This window comes from Lutjanus erythropterus, chromosome 4 (assembly GCF_056507025.1).
Source record: "Lutjanus erythropterus isolate fLutEry1 chromosome 4, fLutEry1.hap2, whole genome shotgun sequence".
In the NCBI taxonomy this organism is placed as follows: domain Eukaryota; kingdom Metazoa; phylum Chordata; class Actinopteri; order Lutjaniformes; family Lutjanidae; genus Lutjanus; species Lutjanus erythropterus.
In genome coordinates, this window is record NC_139320.1 from 10,135,198 (window position 1) to 10,154,509 (window position 19,312).

The 19,312-nt window shown below is 37.7% G+C and overlaps 1 protein-coding gene and 1 long non-coding RNA gene across 2 annotated transcripts; one reads left to right on the forward strand and one right to left on the reverse strand.

The window, feature by feature from the left end:
- Positions 1–1,384: 1,384 nt before the first annotated feature.
- il10ra (interleukin 10 receptor, alpha) lies at positions 1,385–6,613 on the forward strand. The gene is made up of 7 exons (XM_084716924.1): positions 1,385–1,469; positions 2,354–2,474; positions 2,740–2,909; positions 2,992–3,134; positions 3,522–3,690; positions 4,359–4,477; positions 4,925–6,613. The coding sequence occupies exons 1-7, from the start codon at positions 1,406–1,408 to the stop codon at positions 5,852–5,854; spliced, it is 1,716 nt and encodes a 571-aa protein (XP_084573050.1). The 5' UTR covers positions 1,385–1,405; the 3' UTR covers positions 5,855–6,613.
- Positions 6,614–10,458: 3,845 nt separating this feature from the next.
- Positions 10,459–14,009, reverse strand: LOC146328083 (uncharacterized). Its single transcript, XR_014769968.1, has 4 exons — positions 13,648–14,009; positions 12,135–12,269; positions 11,067–11,094; positions 10,459–10,949 (listed from the first exon to the last, which is right to left on the reverse strand). It is a non-coding gene; the product is annotated as an uncharacterized LOC146328083 (long non-coding RNA).
- Between the last annotated feature and the right edge of the window lie 5,303 nt (positions 14,010–19,312).

Here is a 19,312-nt window from a genome sequence, read left to right on the forward strand (position 1 = left end):
CTTACTACAACCACTAGGGGGCACTGCCTAACAGTAAATGGATGTTAAAATCAGAATAAATTGCTTGCACATGCAACCAACAAGTACGACTTTTGGGTGAGGAAGGGCTAAGCACTGAGCTTGCAGATTGCAAACACCTTGTCTCACTCTCCAAGCTACTTATCTAAAGCCAGTGTTTGAATTGTCCATTGTCCATTTGTCCATTCTGAGTAGTATGGTGGTGCAATATGGTGGACGCTGTGAGCTTTGCACCCGCTGTAGATACTCAAAGGTAACAAAAACAATGTTTTTTAGGTGATTATACACTAATGAAAACATACCTATGAATATGATATCCTATTTCTGCCAAATTCTGCAAATTCATCCCTGTAAATCTTACACACTGGACCTTTAACTCCAGCTTCATAACCTGCATACCAGACTTTTAATGCATATAGTTTATAGGATTTATATCTAGATGGCATATAAAATCATAACCTCTATCAATAAATCAAGTAATTCCTTCCATGTTAAACATATTCAGTAAAATTATCCCACAATTATACACGTGTATAGCCCCCTTGCTATAATCTCTACCATTGCTCTTTGCAAAAAGAACCTACAATGCAGATAACCACAACTGAAACACAAATCGTCACAGGAAAAGATATTAACATACAACGTACTGTGGTCTAAGAGGCAATGCACACACCGACTAAACAGAGGCAAACAAGGACAAGATGACCTGCTACTGGGTCAAACTGTATATTTTTAATAACAGACTATAAAAGAAACTTTAAAATTCACTTCAAATATCCCAAAATGCCTCTCTTACCTAACTACTGCTCAAAATAAGGAAAGTGAAAGGGGAGTCCCTGAAGGCTTCCCTTTTCTTGTCTATGAGCAGTGTACAGTCCAACAGTTGACCTGTTTCTGTTTTTTGGACACACACGGGGCAGTTCACTGACAAATCACGAGCTTGCTGAGAGCATGGAAAGGGGAAAAGAAAAAAGCAAAAGAGGAAGGAAAAATTATTGTGAGAGAAGAGAGACAGACGAAACTCACTGCGTCACTGATAACAGGAAACGCATCATCTGAGAGGGAGGGCTGTTGAGCAAGAGAGGAAGGTATCTTGGTAGAACTATGTAAATGACATCGCAAGGGGAAAGAAACAAGTTGCCTCTTCATATTTCTTCCACAGATGAACAGTCACAACAGAGAGAGATGCAGAGTGAACAGCTGATTCACTTCTTTTGTGAACATTTTTCAGCACTTTCATGTTAATCTGTGCTGTTACACTAAATTACTGAAGAGAAAAAATGCTTCTACAGTCTCATTTGTCTCAGTGAAGACTGGATTAAGCAACTTTATTGGCGACTACTTTGTGGATTATGACTGAGTGAAGAAACCGCTCCAGACACCAGAAATGGATATGAGCAATAAGACACTGATTCTTGTCTTCCTGATTATCTACATAAACTGTCTGTCAGGTAATTAACAACTTTAATTACACTGTATCTTATATCCTATAATCTTATATCCTAATCTGTCTACTATGTTATCCTGATAATGATTTTTGTTTATCATGATAGGTTAAATACAGAAAATCTTGAAAATGTTTATTGTTATGATGAAACCTACTTTTAAACCTCTTTTTAAATTTTTTTGGGATATTTATCGGGATTTTAAGTGTTCCACTCTAGTAATGGAATTCAGCATTTGGAGTGGAAATGGGTGAAACATCGTTCACTTGAAAAACCCACAATGTCATTACGATCAGAGATCCCATACATGATTTACAAGACCACCGCGTCTTTTCGTCAGCCAGACTTCCTATTCTCCGCCTGACTGCAACCTTCACACAAATTTGAATAAAAATAACGTTTTCAGCATTTGCTTAGCATATATAGACCACATTTATGATTTTATATTAAAGTTTGAAACCAAAGCAGCATAGATCTCTCCCCTCTCTGCCATATACTATAAACACAATTTCTGCAGTTTAAACAAGTTTTAAATGCAATTTAAGGCCTATTTCATGTCCATACTGGCAAAAGAAAGTAGGAAAGATCCAAAGGAAAATCAGATTCCATGTTAGCTTTGTTTTATAGTTGTCACAGATTGATTAGTATTTTTTCCCCAAACACTTTTAAAAGTGAGATGTAAGTTAATGCAACCTTTTGAAAGTAATGCTGACTTCAGATTCCAACCAATTTTTAAGTCAAAATCACAGACACTTTAAGATTTCTCCATCATAGCTGTTTTAAGACTTAAGGACCTGCAGAAACCTTGTATAAAACTGCACTTTATTTGGAGAGATTTAAATGATCTTCAGTGAATATATGTATCATAATTCTTTTTTTTTCTGTTTTAGGCCTGGCCGTCCCTCAGTCTGGTGGAGTGGTGGTGGATATTTTGGATGGGGAAGTAAAAGTGAGTTGGAATCATCCTGCTGGTGCCCCTCCAGATTGCTACTACAATGTAGTAATGGCAAAGTATGTTTCACTTCAAAATGTCACTGTTACAATACTCTATTAACCAACTTCCTATTATTTTGCAATTCATATTTCCCAGCAATCTTTAGTTTTTTCTTTAACTGATTACAACTGTTTCTCGTTTTGCTATATAATTTTTGTCTATTGATTCATATAATCCACCTGAGAGAATGACATTTATTGAAATGCTAGATTTTATTTCACCTTCTATCATCTACCAATGCCACTCCTTCTATTTGGTGACTGGTGTGTTTTCTGTCCTTAGTCACAGTGGTGATTATACTGAAGTGGAGAGCTGCACAGGGATCACACGCACCTCCTGTGACCTTACCAGCCTTATACATGACTATGGCACTGGCTACAGGGTCAAAGTTCAGCTGGTCACAGGAAATAACAGGTCTGAGATGTTCTTCAAGAGGTTTAACCCACGTGAAAGTAAGCATATAGTTTACTTACTACTATTTAATCATTTAGGCACACTATAGGGTTGTTTTCTTACCTTTCTCTGCTCCCTCAGGTAATCTGAGGCCTCCGTCCTTCACTTTGTGGCCTACATCCAGCACTCTGACAGTTTATATTGACCCAAAGCCTTTTCTGGGAAAACTCTTTCCTTTCGGGCCCAAGTACACAATCTACCTGATGGAGAAAGGACAAGATAAGGTGGGTATCAGAATTAAATGTTTAAAGGCACAAGATGTAAAATAATGTAATGTGTAAGACAGCACCCACCCTTTCCACTAACTCTATCATTAAAATTCAAAACATAACATATGGACTCCTTATTTATTATGTGAAAGAATACAAAAAGCTTATTTGAGTCAAGTTCTGCAATTGTGCATATGAAGGCACTTGAAATGTACTGTATGTTTTAGGTACTATAGGTGAATGATCCAATGAAACAGTTCCACAATATTTATATATTATTATATTTCTTTCTTTCTTATCTTATCTAAATGAACGTCTTTACCTTACTCTTCCCAGGCTATACTGAACATTGTGGTCCAGACTGTACAATGCTTTGATCTGCATTGTATTTTCACCCCACAGAATACCACAGCATACCTGGATGATGATGCAGGAGATGATCAGAGGGCTAAGACTTTCAAATCTCTCTACTCAGGGAGAGAGTACTGTGTCAATGTCAAGGTAGCGGGCAGCGGATCACTCTCCATCAGCAGTGTGTCCCCTGAACTGTGTGTGCGTCTACCAGAGCGAGGTACGACAAAACTTCGAATTATGAAATCTTAAATTTAATCCTTAAAGGAAATGGCAGTGTTTTTTGTTATGATCACATTTTGATATGAAAATCAATAGCACTCTCATATTTGTGTACTAAATATAAGGCTACAGCCAGCAGCTAGCTAAGCTTAGCATAAAGACAAGAAATGGGGAAATAGCTAGCCTAGCTAGTGAAGCTAACCCGCTGCTGCCAACAGCTTCAGATTTACCATACAAGAATCAGCTCTTCCTGAACAATCTATTTATCTAACTCTTGGCAAGAAAGTGTGTATTTTCCGCCAATGTCAAACTATATTTAAGCCTAAATTTGTGAGAAAGCAAAACAATACAGGTTTAAATCTACAGCTTTGGGTAAAGCCTGCCATCACTGTCTGCATGTTAAAGAAAAGGCTACAGTCAGCAGCTGGTTAGCTTAGTTTAGCATAAAGAGAGGAAACAGGGAGTAACAGCTAATATGGATAACAAAATCTGCCTGCCAGCCCCTCTAAAGCTCACTAATGTTAAATAAAATGTTAAGTCAAAGTTTTATTTAATCCAGCATATAACCCCCAGTGAAATTACAATGTGTGTTTTTTTTTGTTTTTTTTTTCATCCAAAGCACCCTGTTGCACCTGTTAAGCATTTTCCTGTTTTTGTTTCTCCCAGAATGGTTCATAGTAGCCGTGACATCCTTATCTATTCTGGGTGTGCTGGCTTTAGTTGTGATCATGGCATCCATCCTCCTATGTTACGTGAGACGTCCAGAGAAAATACCTACTACACTGGTAAGTATATTAAATTACAAAATATTGGGAGGAATTTGCAATTTTTAGATGCACATGTCAGTCTCGACATGCTTCACTCAGTAGCGACTGAGGACAACTCCCCAGCTAGTTTAAAAAAAAATGGCTGGAAAAAAATTGTATTTTGCACTTTAAGTGCTTAAGTGAGGCATGTATTTGAAAATAATTAAGGGGGATAATTTTGTCACAACAGTAGAGATCTCTGACTGTCTGTTTCCGCAACACTATGTAACCTTATACTGTCCACTATGCTGGACACAGAACAAAAAGTTACCGACAAGATAAAAAGAAAAAATAAGTTAGTTGTATTTACTCCCTTGCATCAGATTCTTGATGTTAGCCTTGTTAGCCTCAGTTGGTCATAAAAGTGATTTCATAAAACACTGAATAATAGAACAATATCTGTCTTCTCGTCTTTTCTTACCCCAGAAATCCCCTATCACTGGCTGGGTTCCACTCTCTGTTGGTGAGGGAACCATGGAGGTAGTGACAGACAAAGGATGGTTCCTGTCCAGTAACAAAACTGAAGTGAAAAACTGTGCCAAAGTCCCAGTGACACATGCACTCACAGAAGACCACGGTGAGGAGGACAGGAGGACAAGCATGGACAGTGGGGTCAGCATGGAATCCAACTCCACTGGAAACAGTGGAGGAAGTCCTCCAAAGAGACAAGAGGACAGTGGCTGTGGGAGCTTGGGTGTACCAGAGAGCTCCAGCAGTGGACAAACAGATTACCCTCTGCAGAAAGAGAGGACTGACACGGACATCACAAGGAAGAGGGAGGATAGTGGAGTCGGCTGGCTCGGCTGCCAGCGTCACTCTTCTTCCATGGCTCTGCATGGACAGGACAGTGGGTCTCTGAATGAGGCTGTTTCTGGAGGTAGTTATCGCAGACAAAGCCCTTCATCTGTGCAGATTCCTGTCTGTAATGAAAAGGAGGAGTTTAAACAGATACTCCCTGAGTCTGTCTTGGCCGAAGTCTTCACAGGCTACAGAGCTGGACCTCAAACATGCATATGCTCAGGAGCAGGTCAGTGCACGTGGTGCCATAAACAAGGCCTTTTTGGAACAGGAGTTTTCAAACAATACAGATCAATGTGTATTGACGATGGACTACTGAGCGGCAAATGTGATTTTGTGGACTCTTACAAAGCAGGACTTTCATTTCCAGGTTATTCTAAAAAGACACAAATGGACACTGTCATGGTAGATGACCTAGACACAACTTTTATACCACTGGGGGAGACTTTTCCTCTGCTAACAACTTTAACACCACTGCCCCATGTGGATGGAGGGCAGGACTTCAACATGAACAATGTGTCCCTCTCTCTCTGTGACATACAACTGACAAGTGACTGATTCACTGTGGAACGTAACACTGCTATTTATGTACTCATGTTTATGTAATCTGTCTGAGAGCTGGACTGGAGGGTTACACTCCTTTTTTCCACATGACACACTGTCCTAACTCATGAACAGAAGCATGAATTAGTATCTGGGGAGTAGAAATGCTCCAAAAGGGGAAAACTGTGGGAGACAACAGAGTGAGCAACAGGTTGTTATTGAAGATAGGAAGGAAATAGAGGTTAGACCACACAGCTGCTGAATGGTAGCTGTTGGATTGAGTCTCAGGAGGTTCTTGAGACGGAGTATGTAACGTCAAAGACCTTCATCAACCCAGTTTCAGTCGGTATATTTACAACTAAGTAAAAAGCAGTATGCCGGAAGTGAAACTGGTGTGGGGAGCAATGGAGAGAAATGGTTTGACAGTTACGTGCTTTTGGACATTTCGTGATTTCTCCCTGCCTCTCACCTCTGCCAACACTGATACCAACACTGTCAGTAATCCACCCTTAAAGTTTCTGAAAAAATTTTGCCACTATTTTTAAAAATTGCACAATGAAAACTACTTGTGAGCGACTTCAGGTAGATGGATTACTCGCTTGTCATTAATGCTGTCAGATCATTTCTTATCATTCCACAAACATTTGAAGTATCAAATGTGTAAAACAACTGCAGAATTGGATAGCAAATATGCCTTTCCTCATTTTAATGATGTGCAGGACATTTTGTTACATATTCTTTTAAATGTTTAGTAAACATTTATGGATGTTAAAAAAAAAAATATATATATTTATTGTATATCACTATAACTGCTTTTCTGTATGTGATTAAAAGTCTGAGAAACTGTCCACCTGGAATGTTCTGTAAATTTCATACATTTACACAAAAAAACCCAACAGCGAACACATGATGACTTCAGAAACCACGAGTCAAAGAAACAAGCCAACAAGGAAAACCCTGACACAACAAAGTGATACCTTCTAGAAAATAAACATTACATATCATTTAGCTGAACATGGGATCTCCGCATGTAAATTCTGTTCAGGAACCAGAGCGGTGGTTTCAAATGTCTAAACTGAGACACAAACACTTCCTCTTTCAGGGTTCCACTCAGTTTGAAAAAGTCCCACTTCACACTGAGCGCAAAGAGAGTGAATATTGTCAACAGGGCTGAATATCCCCACTCAATATGTATGAAATATCTTTACACCAGCTATGGGGTAACTGCTGCTCATTATTAGGACAAAACAGATCCCAGGCAGAGTGGTGATCTACTTCTCCATGTGCAGCAGAAAGCATAGGGGAAGTGAGAAAACTTTTGGTTAATCCTTAAAGGTTAAGAAGAAGCTTTTTCTACGAATTGCAACACATCACATGTTCCTGGTTTTGTAGCACATGTCCACTGACGATCACCAAACGTAGGTCATGGTTCATCTTTTTTATTTTTTAAAAGACTGGATTGACCTGTTAGGAGGCACTGTGGTAAACATTTTCTGTTTAGCCCCACAGTGCAGAGCATCTTTATATTTACTGGACTCTATCACACATTTCCCACTTACATGTAAGTATTTACATATAACTTATGGCCCTGTTGCCAGAGGTGTGGGCTCGATCATAAGATTTCAACTTTGAAATTTGATGACTTGAGACACAACTTGTCAAAATCAAAAATCGTTGTGCAACTTGACTTGGACTTTAAAACCAATAACTCCTGACACCACTTGAACAAACATGAAAGATTAAACCCACAATATGCAAAATCTACAACTGTCTCACATTAAAACAATAACAAAAGAAAAAGTTTGATGATGTCCAGAAGTAGTGTGGGATCATGGGAGTTGTAATCTTCACTTTCAAACAACCATCACAGTTGATGAAACTCTGTCTGACATGAGTCAGGTAGAAATCATGTTCATGGACAATGAAAATTACATTTTTACTCATGTTATTATTAGTCACATGCGCCGACTTCCTTCCTCACTCTCTGATGTGACATATTGGACATATTGCCTGCTAGTTGCAGTGGCAGGCATGACTTACACTGATGCCTTGAATAAATTACAGGTATCGCTGCATTTGAACACTTTTAGAAACATTTGGGATAATGTAGACTCACAACCCAACAAAATATGTCTAGCATTTGACTTTTTAAGTGGAAATGCTACATATCTTTAAGAAGCATGCTCTGTAAAAGGTGTGCCACAAATCAGTTAATTTCCCTTAATTTCCTGAATCAACAACTTGCAGTATGCAAAGGAGTATGCAGATGGAGAAGTTTTAACAACTTCCAACTTTGTTTGACATTTGAGGTTGCACACAGACAAGAAACAAGTCGAGGCTAAAAATGGTTTGGGACTTGACTAAGGAGTCATCTGTCTTGACTTGGAACTTGAGTGCAAAGACAGGAGATTCGATCCCACCTCTGCCTGTTGCCCATGATCACGTAAGTCTTTCACAGTTTGTGTTGGAACAAGACGCCACTGCATTTGGAACTTGCCAAATTAAGTTCTATCGCTGACAAAAGATGTGGTTTGAGGATGGGAGTTGTTTTCTTCAATGTTAAACAACCATTTCTGATTAAAATCTGACGAGGCTCAGGCAGAAGCTATGCTAATGTTACATTGAGTCACGTTAGCCAACTTCCTTTGTCACATCATATCCCATGTTTTCCTGAAAGTTAAACAGCACTTAGTGGCTATTTAGAAACAAATTATTACCTTGAACAAATTACAGAAATCTCTGGGTTTGAAATAATGTAAGTACACAACTCAACAAATATATAACATAGGTTTCAAGACATTTTAATGCTGAAATGTTACATATTCTAGCAGTGATATTAACAAAATCTTCAAATTAGATCAAAACATCAACATCACATTAGACCCACACCAGACAAACTGCAGTGACAGTTTTGAAGGCAAGTGATCCCAAGACCAAAAAGTTCATCTGTGTGCTGTCACCTTGCTTCATCTATCATTTTGGTCTGTGGCACATTGCTATAACTCATGCATATCCAATGACCAGTGACTGTCAGTGGCACGGCACAAGTTAATGCAGATTGTGCAGGAGTGCAAATCAGCACAGCTGCAGTTAGTTAACTAAAAATGAATTTGTCACTTAGCAGAAATGAAAACAGCCGTCAGTCACACACAGCTCTTAATGTGTGAATCAAAAGTGCTACTGCACTGTAATTTCTTGAAAAACATAATATGTATTTTTAAAACAAGACTGCAGTAATTTCCCCCGAGATTAAAATAAACTAGTGGAAGATTTGTGGAGATTCACAACTGAGCAACACTTACAGGAAGTGTTTTGTACAACACCAGGCACAAGTGGTAGGCCTGCTTGATACCTTTTGAGTAACTGGCTTAAATTTGCCTTTCCGTGACAGATGTGACAACAGACTTGTTTTTTTTATTTTCAGTGGCATTCAAAGTCTACATTTGATCTATTATATATATAACTACCAAGGAAGAAATGCAGACAAAAGCTTTCATGTCAGCTCTTTAAGTGGATCATCTGCTATTTACACTTCAGAGTGCTTATTTGTACCCAGCTACGAATAGGTACACAGCAGCAATTCAGCTATTCACACCCAGCCGCCTTATTTGAGTTAAAAAAACGTCAGTATGGGTTAAATGAAAGGCCTTTCTAGAGTAGAGACTAGTAGAGTGAGAACAACTATAATTTAACAGTAGTGTGAAACTGCTTAATAGTTTATTTACTTATTTATTTTTGGTTTTCAGTTGCAGTTTGAAGGTTTAGGCAACAAAACTACTTGGTAGGTTTAGAAAGATCATGTTTTGGCTCTGCCACGAGGATGCAAATAGCCACATTGGCTATTTACACAATGGGTGCAAATAGAATTCTGTGAAATATAGCATCAATACACAGAGGGGAGCCTTAAGTCCTCTAAAATAATTTCAATTATACTCTGGAAGTTTATTTTAACTTCAAGAGTAAACTTATTTTCATCCTTTTCAATTCAAGTTCAAAGTTTCTGACTGAACAGAAAAGTTGACCTTGGTTCATCTTATTGTCGGCAGCTCATATCAGAAAAACATCAGATGCAAAGAAACATGATTTAGTTTCATTAAAGGAAAAACTATGAGACATTTAAGTTCCGCCAACCACTGAAAGTATCAAAAAGGTACTAGATATGTGACTTTGGAGGGAAGTCACCTGCAGCTTACAAGAAAACTGATCCGCCCAGCTGCTGTGGTTAAGCTGTTGATATTCAGCCCACACCTCAAATGTGCTTCTCATCACGGGCAGAATGGAGTCTCTTGTTTCTTTGTGGTGTGGTGTGTCTGTGTTTGTTTAACTATACTTGTGTGGACCGACCAGTTTTGTGGGGCCAGAATGCAGGACCCCACAAGTTTAAAGGGCTGTTTGAGAGTTAAGACTGGGTTTTACGGTCAGGGTAAGGAGCTGGGAAATGCATTATGTCATTGACAGGTCCTCATGAATATTGTAAGACAAGTCTGTGTGTGTGTGTGTGTGTGTGTGTGTGTGTGTGTGTGTGTGTGTGTGTGTGTGCACACTCACATCAGTACCACAAGAAGCCGCAGCATGTAAAACTGAGACAGTTCTCAAGACAAATAGCAACACTGACAAAGTGAAATTGCACATAGTCCCAGTAGTATTTTAAGTCATTCTTTTACAATGGTATTAAATGGCATAAATGTACAACTTTATATACACAGTATTATTTATGCCCCCTCTTTCAGTTTCAAGAGGAAGTAGGCACTTTTGTTTTACAGGTAAAAAAAACAAAGTCAACCAAGAGGCAGTGACATGGTCCAAAAGCATGAAATCACACAAAGTGCCCAGTGTAACGTAACAAAAAAAAAAAAAATAGCATGGTAAATTCCCTCCTTGATATTTAAATGAAAGCATCAACATGAATTAGGGCAGCAAAATACAAACAAGAACAGATAACACAGCCTACATGCTGAAAGCAAGATGTAACACACAGGAGAAGTGACAGACAGATGAGGGCTGTGCCTTCCATCATGCGGTTAAAAGAACCAACTGCCACCAAGTCGGCTGTCATTTCATGATGCTGCTGACAGAGAAGGGAGGAGGTGACTTCTGTAAGCCAACTTTTCTGTAGACAGAGAGATCAAACACACCAACATTACAAATACACCCTTGAAATAATTATATAGATGGAAATAAAACTTTATACTTAGATATAAGGGCCTGTGTGGAATATTTCACTTACTTGAGTACTTTGTCTTTCAATGATGGCTCTATAGAGGAATAAGAGGAGACAGAGTGGATATGCATTTCTTTCATTTAGCAATTCATCATATTGTAGTCTTAATGTTAGCAACCATGTAATAATGTGCATGCCAGTTTCACAAATAAAGTACTTTAAGGGGTCGGTTCAACAAAAATAACAACCATGCAATAGTTATGGTTTTATTTGTGCATGTTTTTAGTTATCTGTGTTTGACTTTTGCTCCTCTATCCAAATACAAAGGAGGTGAATGAATCTGTGGAGCATGCAGCATAGAAAAGTATTACATTTTTGAAAACTTAAAACGCATTGCTGAATTCAATATTTCTCAGCATAACTCAGATCTCATTGTTCTAGCAAGTCCAGCAGCTGACTTGATGCCAAATGTATTGGTTTACCCTTCTCTTGGATCATGCCAGAGAGACCAAGACGAGAGCTTTGCTACTCAAGTCCCTCAACATCAACCCTGTCGTCTAGGAAGATACGTCTCAGGACCATCTGCTATGGCTGCAGGCACTCTACATTCAGCTGCTGACATCAGAAACCACCATGGCTCAACCCGAGATGCAAAGATAACAAAGAGGAAGCAACAACAAGATGATGGCACCACACCATCAATATCACTGGGCTGGCCTACACATTTAACATTTGTAACCAAGTCTGCCTCTCAGAGATTGGACAGCCACAACAGACAGTGTCCTAAAACCAAACTCCCAGGACAGGAAATCTATGGTCTTCTCTGATGACAGTGTGAAGACTGTGATGCTACTCAGCTATTTTTATGCAGATTATTACAGCTCCTACAGTATGACAAGGGTTCACAGAGGTTTTTTGGTTATTAAGAGAGACCAGGGCGATGAGATGTTACCATTTGACTTCCAAAATATAATTTTTCAATGCTGTGTGCATGACCTGAAACCTATCTGAAACCTGGGCAGATAAAATCCAGTCTAACTACATAGCTCAATACCACTAGATATAAGACAGAAAGAAAACATGTTTTTTTTTTTTGTAATTTGGTTGAATGTGACTAATGAAAGCTTCACTCACCCTTTTTCTTACAGCACTTCTTGCACTTTTTGCATTTGTGCTTGCAGCAGAATTGTACAATAGCAATGGTGAAGAGGATTGCCAGGATCCCAAAGCCCACAGCGATCCCTACTGCTGTTGGGTTTACCCTGCTCCCTGCAAACATAAATACAGAGAGCTAATAATGAGTTTATAGCCATAGATTAACACATTTTTACAGATCACCTTACGAGCATTCAAAGAACGATAAACAAGACGACTGAAGTACAAAAAGGTCCTTTATGAATTTTACAGGGTATTGACTTCCTGACATAAATGATTACCAACTGAAATACTCGTCTCTCTGGCTGCCGGGGCCTAATTGGATCAATAGATCTGTTCGTTATGAATGAATATTCACGCTGATGAAATGAGATTGGAAAATCAATCTCTGGCTCTGCCTTCATTAGCAGTCTTTGGAGAGACACTGAAATGATGGGTGCTGGCACATGGCACCAACAGCTGAGTTTGTATTACGCTGTCCTTTAGTTTCGTCTCTTAACTGTGTCAGGACTTACAGTTAACTTTATAAATTTGATTCCCTGTTTTAAGTGACTCTTTCAATATTTTAAAAGTTCTATATTACCACAAAACACAAGTAGAGCTTGTAATTTATAGTCACAGGAGACAAGCATACCTCAGTCACTGTCTGAAATGTGTAACTATTACAGACATTATACGACAGGACCCCACATAAATTGCAACAGAAACTCTTTCAACTGTTCTAGTCTCATAAATATGTCATTTATATGGTGTCAAAAGCCTTTAGAAATCCGAATGGGGGGGAAAGAACTGAAAAACTGTCTAAAACAGGTGATGCCACAATTTCTCATTGCATCTTAAATAAATTTATTTATGCAGGGTTCAGTGCTGTCCACAATCTACTAGGAACTGTGTTTTACATGTGAAATGGAGCTGGATATGTCATCGTGAATGTGCAAAAGGAAATTCTTAACCCTTAGAGCATAAGTGACTAAAAAAGACCAAGTGGGTTTGTTTTCTTGCAACATCTTCTCAAACACGTTGAGCTAACAACAACAACAAGTTCATCATTGCCAACATTTATATTTTGAAAGTAATATTAAAGTGCTATTTTAAGTTATATTTCTATTTTATATATTTCTAATTTTATATTAAATTTGTTAATCAGTGACAACCTTCATATGGAGTAGTGTCAATTTATGTTCCCTTGTATCCAAGTTACTAATATAGTGATGTAGATTTAAAGTAGTATTCTCTCATCCAGAACACATTGATGACACAAGAACCATGAGTTTGTTTATGTTGGAAATCGTATGATGTTGACCCAAACTTTGGAACAAACAAACAACCCAACAAAACATTAAAACGCACTGATTCAAAAAAAAGAAAAATACATTTTGTTGGAATTAAGGAACAGCAATGTTGCAAAAGTAAAGTACTTAGTCTGAATGATGACGAAGAGTAATTCTTAGAAATGTAGTTACTGTAAACAAAGAGGAAATTAAACACTTACCACTGTTCCCCATAGCTGACAAGCCAGGATGACAATTTGTATTTTGTCTGTCTTCTTCTCTTCTCTCGGACCGTTCAGAGCTGAGTTCTGTTACTCACTTATTTGACTTTACACAAGTCTTTATTACATGATTTGTCTTGACTGGTGAAGAACAAAACCAGAGAAGTCTCCACTCTTCCTACCTACGTCTGTCTGTCCATGTCCCCATACCAATCATTCTCTTAAAACCGGTCCGTCCTCTCTCTCTGTCTTGGCTGTCCTCCACCCTCCCTCCATTAGTAGTCTAAATGTTAAAACAAAGTGGATCTGACAACTTGTCGTTCACAGACTGACAGTAATGCCAAACAACCCAAGTTGACATAGGAGTACTTTGATACTGTGCAACATCTAATAACTTTTCACAAGACATTCACTCTTTTGTTTGCTTTTGTTTGTCTCACTGAGTTACAACAGGAAACTCAAACACAACAAACTGGTGGTCTCTTGGCTTTGGCTCCATATGTTTCATTAAGGAACTGCCCTTCTTTTGTCCCCCAGAGGCAGCCTCTCCTTTTTTTCCAGACAGCCATAACACCTGAATCAGGTGGTACATGGGGACTCCCTGTTGGATGGCTGAGTTATTACACCTCCTTATCAGCAATGTTGAAAATAACTGCGCAATCATGAGATGAAACCCAATTTAACCCCGACAGGAAACTGTACCAAAAACATCTGAGACAAACACAAGTACAGGTACTCTGAATCACAAAATTCCACTAAAACACCGTATTCAACTGTTTTCAGCCCACTGAATAGGCATTATCATCACACATTTGTTTTCAGGAGGCTGTTTAGAGCATTTATACTGTGATCATGTTCAGTGGGCTGATAACAGTCATATCGTGTGACTAAAATATGTACTGGCTGTAAAGGTTTCTTTGTTGATATAAAAGTTACAATCAATCATAAAATCTGATGTTATAAGCAGATAGTATCTTGCAGTTGCATTTATAGGTCAGACATGTTTTCTCAGGTGTCCCCCACTCACACAGTTCTGAATCACTGAACACACGGAATTACCCACAATTAATCACTATATTTCAAAGTATATCCAGGGGAAGTACTGTAGTGATATAATTATTCCAGGATGAAATTAAATAAAAAGTTTTACAAAGAAAAGTCAAATCACTTTCTAGTATATTGTGTTAAAAGTGAAAGTTTTGGGATTCAATTTGAAAGCTCATATTTTTCTCAGATTTTCATTACTGTTGGATGAACACGTAATAAGTGTATTACACCTGGTAGCTGGTTCCAGTCATTCCAGCCCTGTCTCCTGGAAATTACATTTACATGCAACTAAAATGTACCAGCAAATACATTTTGAGGGAAATGTAATCATTCATTCATTTTCTGTAACCACTTAATCCTGAAGGGTCGCGGGGTTCACCCTGGACAAGTCGCCAGGTCACCGCAGGACTGACACATAGAGACAGACAACCACTCACACTCACATTCACACCTACGGGCAATTTAGAGTCACCAATTAACCTAGCATGCATGTCTTTGGACTGTGGGAGGAAGCCGGAGAACCCGGAGAGAACCCACACAGACACGGGGAGAACATGCAAACTCTGCCCCAGCAAGCCAGGGGATCGAACTCAGGACGTTCTTGCTGTGAGGCGGCAGTGCTAACCGCTGCACCACCGTGGGAAATGTAATGCCAGACAAAATATCTTTTGTATTAAAATAATGAGGGAATATTAATTAATGTACCTGGCAAGTCATAAAAATGTTGAGACAGAACCTATGATTAAAATGTTCATTGACAACATTTTCTGCCTAAATAAGCAATCTAGCAATACAGTTTCTATCTACTGTTCCAAATACTGCATCATTAAAAAGTTAGTGACTTGAGACATGAAATTTATGGATTAATATTTAACTGACATGATGAGCTTTCCTTAATCTTAACCAAAGGGCTTTTATTGCAGGAGTCTGGATGCAATCCCAGCCTGTAAAGTTACAGTCCTTTGTACTTATAAGTTTGCCATTCACCCATCCCTGGCAACTGCCTCCATGTGAATCAAGCGCATTTTTATAAATGTATAGTTTCAAATAAACAATTTGTGGTGTTGTACCGCTTAAAGGAGGAAATTAACATAAACATGGTGGTTGTGAGTATGCGTATACCATTACTACAGACTTAAATTAACTAAACTGATGCAACTTAGTAAGTAGAGCAACAGCTTGAAGTGTGAACTTTCAATACATGTCAGCTCTCATCCACGAGATGTTATCAGTTCTGAGCAGTGGAAAGTTTCCTGTTATTTAACCTACACGGGTGATTCACACTCTTGACATCACACAAGTATCACCACGGAATGTGACCCACACAGTGAATTTCCTGCTTTGCATATATCAACATTATCTACAGTATATCCAGATTGGTGACACATACATACACACACATATGTATGTGTATATATATATATATATACATATACATATATATGTGTGCTGGCAAATACTACTGATTGATAAAATTTAAGTTGAATTTAATTTACCCCTTCCATCCACCACATGTATTTAATTATCTGTTTCCAATAACATAATAAAAATAATAAAAAAGTTAGAATATTGCAGGAGAGGTTGGAATTCAAAAAGGCTTATGAAAATACCTCCTATATATAAATAATAATGGTTATATTTCAAAGTATCAAGACTACGTAGTGATATAAAATAGATTTACAGAAGTAAATGTTCAATGCATTACAGTGAGATCCAAAAAGTGCTACGAGTCTTTGCTAATTCATGATTTTTTTTAAGTGCTTTACAGTGTTAAACATTGATAATGTAGATGTTGATTGTAGTGATGTAGGTAGATTGTTCCAAAGAGATGGCTCTCTGTATTTCAGCGTGAATTGATTCAGGGAAGTCCAAAGATGAAAGTCCTTTGAGAGTCTTGTACAGCGTGACTGAATGAGGAAAATTAAAAAAAGTGCTAGGCAATGCCTGACTTAGGTGCACATTTTTATAAATAAACACACAAGTCTGGTATATGTTCACATTAAGAAATTGGTAGTGGCTTGTATTTTCTGAAGAGAGTAGCAGATGAACTGCATCTTTTAGCAAATCTAAATATTCTCAAAAATGTATTTTGGATTTGCAAAATCTTATTAAGAAAAGTGGGACATGTGGCAGCCCACACAGTATTACAATACATAATAAGGATAAATTAAGCTGTAACAAAGTTAAAATACAAGCATGACTTATCAATGAGTGAACTGTCCTCAAAATTCCAGTTGACTTCATGGTCTTTTTTACAGACAAATTCAATATGGTATTTCCATGTTAATTTCTCATTTACTATGACACCTAGAAATTTAATGTGAGAAAGGACTTATTTCAAAACTGTCTGAATAATTTGACTTTTTCTTTTGTATACTTTTCATTTTTGTTACAGAATATTATAAAATTAGATTTATTTTATATTCAGTGAGAGCTTGTTCATCTGAAGTCTGATGATTGCTCTTCATCTGCTTCTCAAATCAGTGTGCTACAATTTTCATGGGAAGCAAAATAAAAACTCTTTCTCTTGCACAACAGCAAATGAGTGTCAGGAACTTTGAGTTTCTTTTCAGTTACCACTATATACTGCATGGCCTAGCTTCCCCAGTCCTGTAATCTTTCTGCAGTCTCCAGTTTTTAGCCACATGAGCAGTATGGCTCTGGGGGTGACATTTTGGTCCAGACATAAATATCTCAACAACTACAGAATGGATTGCCATGAACAGAGAGGGTGCATCCTAATGACAGTGATCACCTGACCTTTCCTGTTGTGCTATCATAATCTCAAAATTTGTCCAATACTTACATTTATGAACAAATACCTGCAAAACTACTGACATACGTCTTACTGCTAAATGGTAAATGTTAGCTAGCTAACATGTTAACTAAGATAGTGAACCCTGTAGAGAATATGTAATTGTTAAATAATGTTAGCATGCAGATGTTAGCATTCAGCTCAATGCACCACTGTACATTACAGCCTAAAAAAGAGCTGTTAGCATGGCTACAGACTCTTAGGCCATATGTCCACATACACACCTTATTGACTGTATCGGTCATTACATTTACTCTGCGCCATTTTTAATGAGTGTCAAGATTTTGAGAATGTCAATTTATCCATTATATAGTGCCCTAAAATAATGAAAAAGGTAGCATCCATGTGTGTTTGCTTCATGTGCCAACAGTTGCAAAATACAATGTGTTGCATTTTATATGTGAAAATAATAGTGAAGAAACTTTGCACCTGTCAGTGATGACGGAAAATGATGATGATTGGACAGTACACTTATCTCCCAATTTCGATACTATCACAATACTCAGTGGCTGATTAGACATGTATTGTGATTCTTAAGTACTGCAAATTGGTACTACAGTTTATTATGATATTTAGTTGCTTTTTTAAATACTAGACCATGGGAAAAGTTGAATCGTACACTTCTAGATTATATATATTCTGTATACCCTATATTTCAGCAGCATAATTTCTATAGTGCTTATAAAAGTAGTAAATAAAATACTTTTAAAGTAAATTAGCTGTTCTTGCTCATCAAGCTGGTGCCATTAGAAAATAGTAAATAAAACAAGATGTGAGACCAAATTGAATAGACCCCCTGAAAACTACACACAATACATCAAACTGAATTTTCAAAGTATGAATCTTGAGTTTGACGTCAGACCCTTTGAGGTTGCCTTAGTTGGTCAGTGTGGAGCATAGAGTAACAGACTGAATTAACAAGTCAAATAAAATGGATTAGTTGCTTATTTCTTCTTGTCACATCAATGTTAATTCCTGTTATATTTTACCATCAAGGTAACAAACTACACACCAGTTATTTATATTTTAAAAATCGATTGAGCAGTCAAAAAATTTGACTGTATGATTTGTGGCACGATTAAAAGGGGATCAAAAAATATTTCTCTCCACATTGACTACAGCTCATATTTTCTCCAAAGTTAGGTCCCATGGCAGGACATGGCAGTTTCTTCATATAATTCAAATTTCTAGTAGCTCCTAGGCCTATGAAATGAAACTGCTATTGACTGAACAGTTCCTCACTCAGATAATCAGTACCTTACTCCATCTTGACAGGCTAAAGTAACAGTGGAAATAAATCCATGTAGACTTTAACTATAACAAAGTCTAAAGTTTGATTTCATAAATGTATTCTAGAGGGAAAACAAATTATAAATAGTAGGTCAACATATCAATTTTCAAAAATGTAGCTTATGTCTGTGTGTTGAGGTGAGCGGTAACAGTAAGCAGAAAAAATATACACTTTCAGAAACTCGTCTGGGGGTTTCTTGGTAATACAGCATCAAATTTCTGAGAAACAATTTCATCTCACTGTCACATCACACAGAGAAGTGTCACTGATCCTCTTTACAGTGATTAAGGTAATAATAGACAGTCAGGCCGCAAAGCTCTCCATCTATGATATCAATTATCATTACTTCTGTACTGATGAATTGCTGTGGAAACATGCAGCCTACTTATGTAACAACTTATGATGTGATATATTTTGCATTTCTCAGCAGAGAGAACAAGTACTTCCTCATACTGTAAATCCATTCAATCACAATTGCCAGTCAGGTGAGGTAGGTTTCAGCAGACACAATA